At 45.7% G+C, this 12,949-nt stretch overlaps 1 protein-coding gene across 4 annotated transcripts in view; it reads right to left on the bottom strand.

Annotated features, from left to right (window-relative positions):
* arap3 (ArfGAP with RhoGAP domain, ankyrin repeat and PH domain 3) overlaps window positions 1-12,949 on the bottom strand; it is a 201,361-nt gene that overhangs the window by 50,069 nt on the left and 138,343 nt on the right. For all 4 annotated transcript variants that reach the window (XM_067996050.1, XM_067996053.1, XM_067996052.1 and 1 more), the window contains exon 11: window positions 11,586-11,757. In XM_067996050.1, coding sequence (XP_067852151.1) covers window positions 11,586-11,757 — 172 coding nt within the window. The remainder of the gene's footprint in view (window positions 1-11,585; window positions 11,758-12,949) is intronic.

The following is a 12,949-nucleotide window of genomic DNA, read 5'->3' as shown; positions in this document are numbered from 1 at the left end:
AAATGAAAAAAAACCACAATTCTTTTAATGTCCCCATGACATTTCTCTTGGATTGCTTGCAGCAATATCCAGGAGATTAATCTTTAATTCCTACAGACTAAAAAAATACAATAGAAAAGTATTCTACAGACACATAAATAACAAAAGAAAAATCAAAATAGGGAGTGGGCCACTAAGGGATGCACTCGATAAATGCACAGGTAACAATTGTGAAATGGCACAAATATTGAATAGTTAGTTTGCCTCTGTATTTACCAGGGAGGCTAACAAGGTAGGCAGGACATTAAGAAAAGAGATCAAAAAAGATATTAAAACAGTCTTCTTACTTCTGCACTCAAGGTCTAGTTTTCACATCATACAATGGTGTTAACCACACAACACCACTTCTTATCTATAGCCTGATGGAGAGAAACTATTTCCTCTGGTGGGGGAGTCCAGAATTAGACCTAGGCCAAAGGTTAGTGGAAATCTGGCACTCTGTCCCTCAAAAAGCTGCTGAGGTTAGATTAACTGAAAAATTCAAAACTGAGATAGATAGATTTTTGCTGGGTAAGGGTGTCAAGGGATATGGAGCAAAGGCAGGTAAATGGAGTTAAGGTACAGATCAGCAATGATCTAATTAAAAGGCAGAACAAGCTCGAGGGCCTGAATGGTCCACTCCTGTTCTTATGTTCCTAACTACCATTGGTTGCAGCAATGCATACTGTACTTCAAATGTTTGACAGCCAGGCACATGGTATTGCCACTCCCATAGCAGCACTGAGAGGTGAATTTGCTGCATTTGTTTTGCTAACAGGTTGTGGGTTCAAGCCCCACTCCAGAGACTTGAGCACATAATCCAGGCTGACACTCCGGTTCAGTACTGAGGAAGTGCTACACTGTCGGAGGTGTCATCTATCGGATGAGACCTTAAACCAAGGATCCATTTGTCCTCTCAGGTGGACGTCAAAGATCCCATGGCACATTTTGAAGTAGAGCAGGGCGTTCTCTCTAGCATCCTGGCCAATATTTATCCCTCAACCAACATCACTAAAACAGAGTATCTGGTCATTATCTCATTGCTATCTGTGGGAATTTGCTTCACGCAAATTGGCTGCCACATTTCCCCAAAATTACAACATTGACTACACTTCAAAAAGTACTTCATCGGCTGTAAAGCGCTTTGGGAGGTCCAACTAAATATCGGGAAGACTGAAGCCATTGTCTTCGGTTCCTGCCACAAACTCCGTTCCCTAGTCACTGACTCCATCCCTCTCCCTGGCCACTGTTTGAGGCTGAACCAGACCGTCCACATCCTATCTCACCCTGAGATGAGCTTCCGACCACATATTTGTTCCATCACCAAGACCGTCAATTCCACCTCCATAACACTGCGCATCTCCGCCCCTGCCTCAGCTCATCTGCTGCTGAAACCCTCATCCATGTCTTTGTTACCTCTAGACATGACTATTCCAATGCTCTCCTGGCTGCCCACCCATCTTCCATCCTCCATAAATCTGAGCTCATCCAAAACTCAGCTGCCTGTATCCTAACTCGCACCAAGTCCCGTTCACCCATCACCCTGCTGCTCGCTGACCTACTTCGGCTCCCGGTCTGGGAACACCTTGATTTTAAAATTCTCATCCTTGTTTTCAAATCCCTCCCTATCTCTGTAACCTCCTCCAGCCGTACAACTCTCCAAGATCTCTGCGCTCCTCTAATTCTGGCCTTTCGCGAATCCCGATTTCAATCGCTCCACCATTGGCGGCCATGTCTTCAGCTGCCTAGGCCCTAAGCTCTGGAATTCCCTCCTTAAACCTCTCTGACACACTCCTCTTTAAAGCCTACTACTTTCCTGTCCTAATAACTCCCTATGTGGATCGGTGTCAAATTTTGTTCGATAACATCTTGTGAAGCATCTTGAGTTGTTTTACTACGTCATTTTTTTCTATTCGTTCATGGGATGTGGGCGTCGCTGGCGAGGCCGGCATTTATTGCCCATCCCTAATTTCCCTTGAGAAGGTGGTGGTGAGCTGCCTTCTTGAACCGCTACAGTCCGTGTGGTGAAGGTTCTCCCACAGTGCTGATAGGAAGGGAGTTCCAGGATTTTGACCCAGCGATGACGAAGGAACGGCGATATATTTGCAAGTCGGGATGGTGTGTGGCTTGGAGGGAACGTGCAGGCGATGTTGTTCCCATGTACCTGCTGCCCTTGTCCTTCTGGGTGGTAGAAGTCGTGGGTTTGGGAGGTGCTGTCGGAGAAGCCTTGGCGAGTTGCTGCAGTGCATCCTGTGGATGGTACACACTGCAGCCACAGTGCGCCGGTGGTGAAGGGAGTGAATGTTTAGGGTGGTGGATGGGGTGCCAATCAAGCGGGCTGCTTTGTTCAAGGTGCTATATAAATGCAAGTTGTTGTTGTCATGAAAGGTGCTCTAAAAATACAAGTTCTTTCTTTCTTTAACCTTATGCAACAAGCTTATTCAGCAGGGCGAGGGCCAGCTGGTCTTTTCCTGTCCACCATATTAAACATCTAATCAAAATTTCCAAGGCTTCAATATATGGCAACATGTATTGCTTTTTTATCAATTACCCACAATGCTTTCTAACACCACAGGTGAAACAATCAAGAGCAAATTCAAAGGCACTGTGCCATTAAGTGCGCCTTCATCATTTCTAAATACTTCCTAAATACAGATGTAACATTTACATACAGACTGCCACATGTGGAACGAGGTTCAGGGCTGAGCCTAAGGAAATGCTTCCAGCTGTTTTCCACAGACCGACTTTTGTTCTGAATTTTTCCATGACATTTTTTGCCTCCTTCAATAAAATACTTTTTGCAAATAGACCTTAAGGCATGCTGGGCTGCACCAAGATGAAATAAAGCCTCGCTGCACTGCATTGCACAGTAAAAGTGACCGTGAAGCTGTCGGATTGTTATAAATAACCCAACTGGTTCACTGATGTCCTTTAGGGAAGGAAACCTGCCGTCCTTATGCGGTCCGGCCTATGTGTGACTCCAGTCCCACACCAATGTGGTTGACTCTTAACTGCCCTCTGAAATGGCCGAGCAAGTCACTCTGTTGTACCCGGATATTATATAGCACCCGGATGACTTGCCAGCGGTGCCCACATCCCACGAAAGAATAAAAGAAAAACTAGACCCTTGCACCAAAACGAGAGAAAAAATAAATAGATAGCTGAAAATAAATTGAGGTAATGCACAGCCAGGACTGATAAATAAGTTCGCAAGTGAGACCAACTGGGTAATTCATGAACAACAGGGTCACAGGCAGATTATCTTCATATCATCAAATGGAAACAGTAGTCGGGTCACACTGGGGCGTGTGACCTATTCCAGTTATACTTATTGCATGGTTTTAGTTGAAAAAAGTAACAACTATTTTAATTGCTGCTTTTGCAACTATTTTAAGCCGCACAAAGTTAGAGGAAAGCATTTGCCCCTTGTCATTGTGGTGCCATTTCAGCGTGACATATAGCTAAATAATTCACTGAAGTCTCCCTTTTACTGTCAGTTGGAGCAGTAGAAATTAAAAACAGGCTGGATGAGGGGGCTTCAAACAGGACTGTGGTTTATCTGAAGTGTTAAAGCGAGGGAATGGTGCATGTCTGGGGATATTTTGTAGAATTAATGTCACACCACATTCTCGTGGAGAAAGTATTTTTCACAAAATTACAAAGCCACATCAGATAAGAATCAATTTTGTAAAGAAAAATGGTCAACTGATGGAAAAATATTATTTATATACCACTTTTTAAATTTGTTCTCGGGATGTGGGTGGCATTGACAAGGTCGAATTTAACTGCTCATCTCTAGTTAGCCAGAAAAGGTCACAAATTCGGCTTGCTTGGCCACTTCAGAGAGCCTTAAGAGTCGATTATGTTGAAAGATTTCAAAGAAATTCACAAACTGAATTACTTTTGAAAGGTAGTGAGTTTTATTGTGTAGGCAAAAAGGTCAATGAGACAAAACTTAGCAACTGAGGAGACTCAGTTATGACAAGTGGGTAACAGCGTTGCCTGATGTGCTACTGAGCCAAACCAGCATTATTGGTCGGTGCTGATCTCAGCTGGGGTGTGGCAATAGGGGTGCTACAATCGGTCTCCAGGCAAAGGAAGGGGCAGGTGTGCTCAGATTCTGGTCCTGATCATTATCCCGTGTACGTGCACCGAACCAGATGACGGCAGGATTGGGCTTGGCTGTGAGGATCCCACACGGCCTAGCACCACTTCCTGCCAAACCTGTCACACATAAAGAACAGACACTTGTGTGAGGTTTTAGAAGGCGGCTGGCATGCATGAAACTGCAAGAGTCAGAGAGGTAATCTTGGTGGTGGTGGTGGGGTGGGGTGGGGTGGGGGATGAGGAGAAAGGACTCGTGACCAGTAGGAGAAAATATTCTGGAAACAGTATAAGCTGTGCTAAGATTATGTACCATGCTGTTATTCTACTGTATAATATTCCGCATCAAGACCTAACTCAATCTATTCAGTATGCGTGAAAAGTGGGTCAGAAATCAGGCTAATAGTAATTGCACTTGCTATTGAAAACACTGTCACGGGCAAAAGATGGAGCACTCATTCATGAACCTCTGATGTCAATGACACACACCTACACCATGATAATCTAACGTTCTCCCAATTCAGATTCTTTATATTTCATTTTTCCCTTTCATTAAACAGTGTAACACCTAAGAAACCACAGATGCAACCTTTTACTATCAGTGAAGCAACTGGTTCATGCAAAAAAAATACCCCGGTGAAGATTTCCTCTGTGCGATGTGTAACAAAATTGTAAACATGTTCTTTATAATTACGTTTAGAATTCTGCAACACTGAACAGTAATTACCGGGAGTATTTTACTATGAAATTGACAACACTTCAGATTAAAGGGGTGATCCCATGATCCACTGCTCCCAGTGAGGAATAGCACTCGAAGGGAGCGCTGGTCAGGAAATCACAGGCCTGCAGCCCATGAATCTCCACCCAGAGAAAATCCGTCCTGGGAACAGCAGGTAGCAGAATCACCTCTTAAGTTTCCAAGAAGTTAGTGCTGGATTTAATTTCACAAGTGGTTGGAAAGGCTGCTGCAGTGTATTTTATAATGGGAGTACGAGGTTGAGAGCTGATTAAAGGCACCATTATACGACAGGTACAAATTTCAGACAAGACTGTTCCGGGGCACGCCTAGGTTACACAACCAGGTGCACACGACTCTTTAACCAGAGAAAATGGAGCTCCGTATGTGTGTGATGGCATTGCACGTTCAGAACTTGGGATAGTCAGTTCTTTGTTAATATTTTTGTTAGAAACCTCCCAGCGACCACCTTTTGTGTGAGGTTCTATACGACAGCTGGTGTGAGGTCCCAGCTGCGGGAGCGTATTTCCTCAAGTCTGATTACACTCCATTCACGCCTGAAATACATTACACATTCTGCATCAATATGAAGCCAAAACCACTTCACCTCAACACAAGATGTGTCATACATCGTGGCCTATAAAGCACAAGATGCCACTGGATACTTTACTCTGCCTGACAACACTCATTCTATCACCAGTGTGAAATATTCACGCTGGCTATTAGTAGATAGCGGTAACATTGCTGAGTTGTAACTATGCAGCTCTTTCCCAGAGTGTGGCCTTTTACCATATGTTACTGTCTGCTACCTCAGGCAACAGAATATCGAACCCTGACAATCGTATCCACGTCTATTGATAATTGCAAAAGAAAAGAAAGACAATTCTTCAGGGTATTTAATTACGGTGACATGCCTATAGCAATACAAAAAGCTATTTGTTTCGGCTGTCTAGGCCCTAAGCTCTGGAATTTCTTTTTTTATTCGTTCATGGGATGTGGGCGTCGCTGGCAAGGCGGGCATTTATTGCCTATCCCTAATTGCCCTTGAGAAGGTGGTGGTGAGCTGCCTTCTTGAACTGCTACAGTCTGTGTGGTGAAGGTTCTCCCACAGTGCCGATAGGAAGGGAGTTCCAGGATTTTGAGCCAGCGACGATGAAGGAACGGTGATATGTTTCCAAGTCGGGATGGTGTGTGACTTGGAGGGGAACGTGCAGGTGGTGTTGTTCCCATGTACCTGCTGCTCTTGTCCTTCTAGGTGGTAGAGGTTGCGGGTTTGGGAGGTGCTGTCGAAGAAGCCTTGGCGAGTTGCTGCAGTGCATCCTATGGATGGTACACACTGCAGCCACTGTGCGCCGGTGGTGAAGGGAGTGAATGTTTAGGGTGGTGGATGGGGTGCCAATCAAGCGAGCTGCTTTGTCCTGGATGGTGTCGAGCTTCTTGAGTGTTGTTGGAGCTGCACTCATCCAAGCAAGTGGAGAGTATTACATCACACTCCTGACTTGTGCCTTGTAGATGGTGGAAAGGCTTTGGGGAGTCAGGAGGTGAGTCACTCGTCACAGAATACCCAGCCTCTGACCTGCTCTTGTAGCCACAGTATTTATATGGCTGGTCCAGTTAAGTTTCTGGTCAATGGTGACCCCCAGTATGTTGATGGTGGGGGATTCGGCAATGGTAATGCCGTTGAATATCAAGGGGAGGTGGTTAGACTCTCTCTTGTTGGAGATGGTCATTGCCTGGCACTTGTCTGGTGCGAATGTTACTTGCCACTTATGAGCCCAAGCCTGGATGTTGTCCAGGTCTTGCTGCATGCGGGCTCGGACTGCTTCATTATCTGAGGGGTTGTGAATGGAACTGAACACTGTGCAATCATCAGCGAACATCCCCATTTCTGACCTTATGATGGAGGGAAGGTCATTGATGAAGCAGATGAAGATGGTTGGGCCTAGGACACTGCCCTGAGGCACTCCTGCAGCAATGTCCTGGGGCTGAGATGATTGGCCTCCAACAACCACTACCATCTTCCTTTGTGCTATGTATGACTCCAGCCACTGGAGAGTTTTCCCATTGACTTCAATTTTACGAGGGCTCCTTGGTGCCACACTCGGTCAAATGCTGCCTTGATGTCAAGGGCAGTCTCTCTCACCTCACCTCTGGAATTCAGCTCTTTTGTCCATGTTTGGACCAAGGCTGTAATGAGGTCTGGAGCCGAGTGGTCCTGGCGGAACCCAAACTGAGCATCGGTGAGCAGGTTATTGGTGAGTAAGTGCCGCTTGATAGCACTGTCGATGGCACCTTCCGTCACTTTGCTGATGATTGAGAGTAGACTGATGGGGCGGTAATTGGCTGGATTGGATTTGTCCTGCTTTTTTGAACAAGACATACCTGGGCAATTTTCCACATTGTCGGGTAGATGCCAGTGTTGTAGCTGTACTGGAACCGCTTGGCTGGAGGCGCAGCTAGTTCTGGAGCACAAGTCTTCAGCACCACAGCTGGGATGTTGTCGGGGCCCATAGCCTTTGCTGTATCCAGTGCACTCAGCCGTTTCTTGATATCACGTGGAGTGAATCGAATTGGCTGAAGACTGGCTTGTGTGATGGTGGGGATATCGGGAGGAGGCCGAGATGGATCATCCACTCGGCACTTCTGGCTGAAGATGGTTGCAAATGCTTCAGCCTTGTCTTTTGCACTCATGTGCTAGACTCCGCCATCGTCGGGGATGGACATGTTTGCAGAGCCTCCTCCTCCCGTTAGTTGTTTAATTGTTCACCACCATTCACAACTGGATGTGTCAGGACTGCAGAGCTTTGATCTGATCCGTTGGTTGTGGAATCGCTTAGCTCTGTCTATAGCATGTTGCTTCCGTTGTTTAGCATGCATGTAGTCCTGAGTTGTAGCTTCACCAGGTTGGCACCTTATTTTTAGGTACGCCTGGTGCTGCTCCTGGCATGCTCTTCTACACTCCTCATTGAACCAGGGTTGATCCCCTGGCTTGTTGGTAATGGTAGAGTGAGGAATATGCCGGGCCATGAGGTTACAGATTGTGCCAGAATACAATTCTGCTGCTGCTGATGGCCCACAGCGCCTCATGGATGCCCAGTTTTGAGCTGCTAGATCTGTTCTGAATCTATCCCATTTAGCACGGTGGTAGTGCCACTCAACACGTTGGATGGTCTCCTCAGTACGAAGACGGGACTTTATCTCCACGAGGACTGTGCGGTGGTCACTCCTACCAATACTGTCATGGACAGATGCATTTGCGACAGGTAGATTGGTGAGGATGATGTCAAGTAAGCTTTTCCCTCGTGTTGGTTCGCTCACCACCTGCCGCAGGCCCAGTCTAGCAGCTATGTCCTTTAAGACTCGGCCAGCTCGGTCAGTAGTGGTGCTACTGAGCCACTCTTGGTGATGGACATTGAAGTCCCCCACCCAGAGTACATTCGGTGTCCTTGCTCCCCTCAGTGCTTCCTCCAAGTGGTGTTCAACATGGAGGAGGACTGATTCATCAGCTGAGGGAGAGCGGTAGGTGGTAATCAGCAGGAGGTTTCCTTGCCCATGTTTGACCTGATGCCATGAGATTTCATGAGGTCCAGAGTCAATGTTGAGGGCTCCCAGGGCCACTCCCTCCTGACAGTATATCACTGTACCGCCACCTCTGGTGGGTCTATCCTGCCGGTGGGACAGGACATACCCAGGGATGGTGATTGAAGAATCTGGGACATTGGCTGAAAGGTATGATTCTGTGAGTATGGCTATGTCAGGCTGTTGCTTGACTAGTCTGTCGGACAGCTCCCCCAGTTTTGGCACAAGTCCCCAGATGTTAGTGAGGAGGACTTTGCAGGGTCGACTGGGCTTGGTTTGCCTTTGTTGTGTCCGGTGCCTAGTGGTCCGTCTGGTTTTATTGTTATTGTGACTTTTTTTCGCGACATTTTGCAACTGAGTGGCTTGCTCGGCCATTTCAGAGGGTAATTAAGAATCAACCACATTGCTGTGGGTCTGGAGTCACATATAGGCCAGACCGGGTAAGGACGGCTGGTTTCCTGCCCTAAAGGTCATTAGTGAACCAGATGGGTTTTTAACGACAATCCGGTAGTTTCATGGCCACCCTTACTGATACTCGTATTTAATTCCAGATTTTTATTTAATTAATTGAATTTAATTAATTGAATTTAAATTCTCCAGCTGCCGTGGCGGGATTTGAACTCATGACTCTGGATTATTGGTCCAGGCCTCTGGATTACTAGTCCAGTAACATAACCACTATGTACCGTTCCTTCCCTAAACCTCTCCACCTTTTTAAGACCCTCCTTAAAACCTACCTCTTTGCCTAGGCTTTTAGTCACCTGTCTTAATATCTCTTTATGAGGCTTTGTGTCAAATTTTGTCTGATAATCGCTCCTGTGAAGCGCCTTGGGACGTTTTATTACTTTAAAGGTGCCGTATAAATGCAAGTTGTTATTTATATATACATTCATAAAAAATTGTACCATTGATTGTGCGCAGTGTTCCACCTCTGACTTTCCAACATGCAGATTTTTAGCTGCTACATTGACTCATTCAATTAACAAGGGATCTTTTAGCTCGGTACTACATGCCAGCAGATGAGAAACTCTACCCAAAGCCTGCATGTCTTTATCATCTGACCATTTCTAAGCAGTTCAGCTACTACCGTTTTGTGCTTAGTTCCTTTTAAAAACAGCTGCGGAATTTTATTGAAGCCCATTAAAAGCACCACACACTTTTAACAAACATTAACTCTGAGTGCTGAGTGCCCTTTACAGTGTTTTTTTTACACACACACACACTCTCTCCAACCCCTCTTAAGCGATTAAAACTAGTCCAGCCACTCCTGAATGAGTGGAAAGAGCCTGCTTTCATTTGCAACAGCCTTTGAATAAAGCAAAAATCAGCCTTGTTGCTAGACATCACATTGTTATAATGCACTGTTAGCACAATTCTGATTGTGTTCGTTATTCAGGGGAGTAATAACCCGCCTGGTAGTAATCTTACTGCGCCCTCCATGCCATACAACTGTTGGCGTCCAGGTGCAAAAATGCAGCTGGAAGAAAAGCATTTGATACAATATTGCTAACTTTGTTAGGGAAAAGCATTATGTTAGCTTTCCCTGTGAACAATGGCTTTCTGTCTATCGAAAACAAGCTTTTTATGACCTTGTGCAGAGATGGCCTCTTTGAGTAATGAGCATCTGGTGTCAGCCTCATCTATTTATAAGATGGGTAAAGGGAGTCATCTTTCGTTTTAGTTTGTTTTGGGCCAAGATAAGTGTTCTTGATAATGCAGAGACAACTAATCATATGGGAGACATGAAGTCAGATGTTGTAAGGAAGTAAAGTGCATGGCAGATTCATGAGATGGAGGATGATTGATGGAGACCCAATACAAAGCTAATGGGCAGAATTTTGACCTCAAGCTGAGAAGTGATCTGGTGGGGTGGGGGGGGAGATTTTCGTATGTGAAACCTGGAAGGTAAGTGGCCGGGTCGCGATCGCAATAAATTTTTACTTCGGGGCTTCGCGCACGACAGCCAGACTGATTGACAGGCTTGCTGGCTGTCGGGCAGAAAGGCCTGCCACAGCCGGGAAGTGGGGTTCGGAGTGCGGTGGGGAAAGATCGCGGGGGGGGGGGGGGGGGAGAAGAAGAGATCGGATTGCGAGAGGGAAGGAGGGGGCGAGGTCGGATCGCGAAGTTGGGGGGAAGGGAGGGAGGGGAGAGGTCGGACCGCAAGGCGGGGAGTAGTCGGATCGTAAGGGGGGTGAGCGGGGTGGGGAGAGATCAAGATCGATCGGACGCGGCAGCAGTGGGTCATCCGATCGCGTCAGGTTTGCTTGAGGGGCCGGGGTGATGCACTCCTGCTCCTCCCGGCTCACAAGCTGTGCTGCAAAAGCACTTACCTTCTTGTGCTGGCAGTTCTCGCCTCCCTTCAGCTGCCGGGTTTGCCGAACCCTGGGAAACCCGTGCTGGAGGCGTTAATTCCAAATTGCTGACAAAATCAAGCCTCATTTAAATATTATAATTACTGACCCGCCTCCCCAGAGCGGGTTCCTTGGCTGACCCCAAACCACCGCGCTAAAATCGGAAGTAGATGTGTTTGCGGCGCGTTGGGGTCGGGTTGCACATTTTTAACAATTTAACCCCACCTCCCCTCCCTCCACCTCGACACTGTTCCGCCCGTCCTGTGGGTTACAAATTACCCACTGACATCAGTCAAAGTGATCTCGAAGCTGTTGGATTGTTGTAAAAACCCAGCTGGTTTATTAACGTCCTTTAGAGAAGGAAACCTGCCGTCCTTACCCGGTCTGGGCCTACATGTGACTCCAGTCCCACACTAACGTGGTTAACTTTTAACTGCCCTTTGAAGTGGCCTCGCAAGCCACTCAGTTCCATTAAACTGCTTCAAAGAATATCACATGGACTGCAGCGGTTCAAGAAGGCTCACCACCACCTCCTCAGGGCAACTAGGGATGGGCAACAAATAGCAGCCTTGCCAGTGACGCCCATATCCCAAGAATGAATTTTTAAAAAAATAAGTTGAGAAATTTAACAATTTGAACAGCAAATATAGATTATATTTCACAATGTTCCATCATATTGGAAGCAATGAGAAATGGGATGTCCTCTAAAATGTACTAGTGCTTAAAAATCATCTCAGTTCCAATAAATATTGATATATTTAATTTAAAAATATACATATGATATTATGAACAAATACCTGAGCTCCTCAGTGATGAACACTCCAGTCTGGATGGGTGGGTGGGACTTTGGGCTGACAGGCAAAATGTGTCACAGGCATCTGGATCAACAAGACTCATTTTATCCGCTTCAGTGAAGATCTGCGTCACTGTCTGTACGAGGTTGGGACTGTTTACTGCTGCACAAAATGCCTGTGAGACAGAGAACACCATGATAAATCTCCCTTAGAAGCTATTACTGTTGACAGGCTATCCAAACAGTGAGGGGTGAGGGGGGCACCAAAACCAAATCTGCCCCAGTTCTCATCCAATATCAACACGGGCATTTGCCAACAGAAATCACTGGAATGGGATCAGGAATGAAAATCCTGGCTGATTCTTTTCCCCCCTCCCTTGCGCCGAGCCATCGAGGCTAAGATCAGTTGACTTTATGCTATCCATCAATCCATTTCTAAAGCATTGGAGGCATACTACCAAAGATACGTAGATGAAGCCTCCAAGAAGGAGATCGAGGACATCCTCATAGGGTATGACAGGACTTTGCTGCTTGCTGATCCTTGCTGTGAGGACCTGGTGTCCTTGCACATTACCAGAAATCCTTGTTGTGAGGACCTGGTGTCCTTGCACATTATCAGAAATCTTAACGTTAAATGTTTGTTTTGATTGTGACAAATTGATATGTAACTGTCACATTGGAAAAAAAAATACATAGAGCCAGAAACCTCCTTGTTCTTGGCTCAGTTCCGCAATCAACATCAAACCAATCAAATCGACGGCAGTTTTTATTCCCCTTACAGGAAGGAACACCTCAATTCTGCAAGTCATTCAGTCTACAAGACCGGCCAGAGAAATGACTAAATGTCCCAGTGTTAGGAGGTTTGAGTCACAGGTCAATATAACCTACTGACTGCAACAGAAACAATTAACTCTTTGTACTACAGGGCCATAAAGACATGGAATAATGTCTTTAAAATTAGAGTGTGGAAAGCTATTTCAGTACAGTGCCCTTCACTGTAACACTCTTATGATAGTAGAGTACACATTGTTTAAGGTTTCTTTATTTATAGGGAAACCATGCAATGTGTTATGGAGCCCAAAGTAAGTATTGTAAAATGGAAACTACACCAATTGATTTCTGTTATGCCCTATAGCAGAGTTAAGCACATAGTGAAGGATGGCATCTGTCAGCAGGAATGGCATTTGAAGTGCAAATTAACTGTTATAATCTCATAACTAGGAGTTAAGTAATAAATAACGTTATTTATTACTTAACTCCTAGTTATGAGATTATAACTGGAAGTGAGATTGGTATCACTTACAGCCACTTATACCAATATAGTTAACCATTGATGAAATAAAGGCAATTGTGATGGTAAGGTCCAAT

This window comes from Heptranchias perlo, chromosome 14 (genome assembly GCF_035084215.1).
Source record: "Heptranchias perlo isolate sHepPer1 chromosome 14, sHepPer1.hap1, whole genome shotgun sequence".
NCBI lineage: Eukaryota > Metazoa > Chordata > Chondrichthyes > Hexanchiformes > Hexanchidae > Heptranchias > Heptranchias perlo.
The sequence above is the reverse complement of the archived record's forward strand: the minus strand, read 5'-3'. Positions and strand labels throughout refer to the sequence as shown.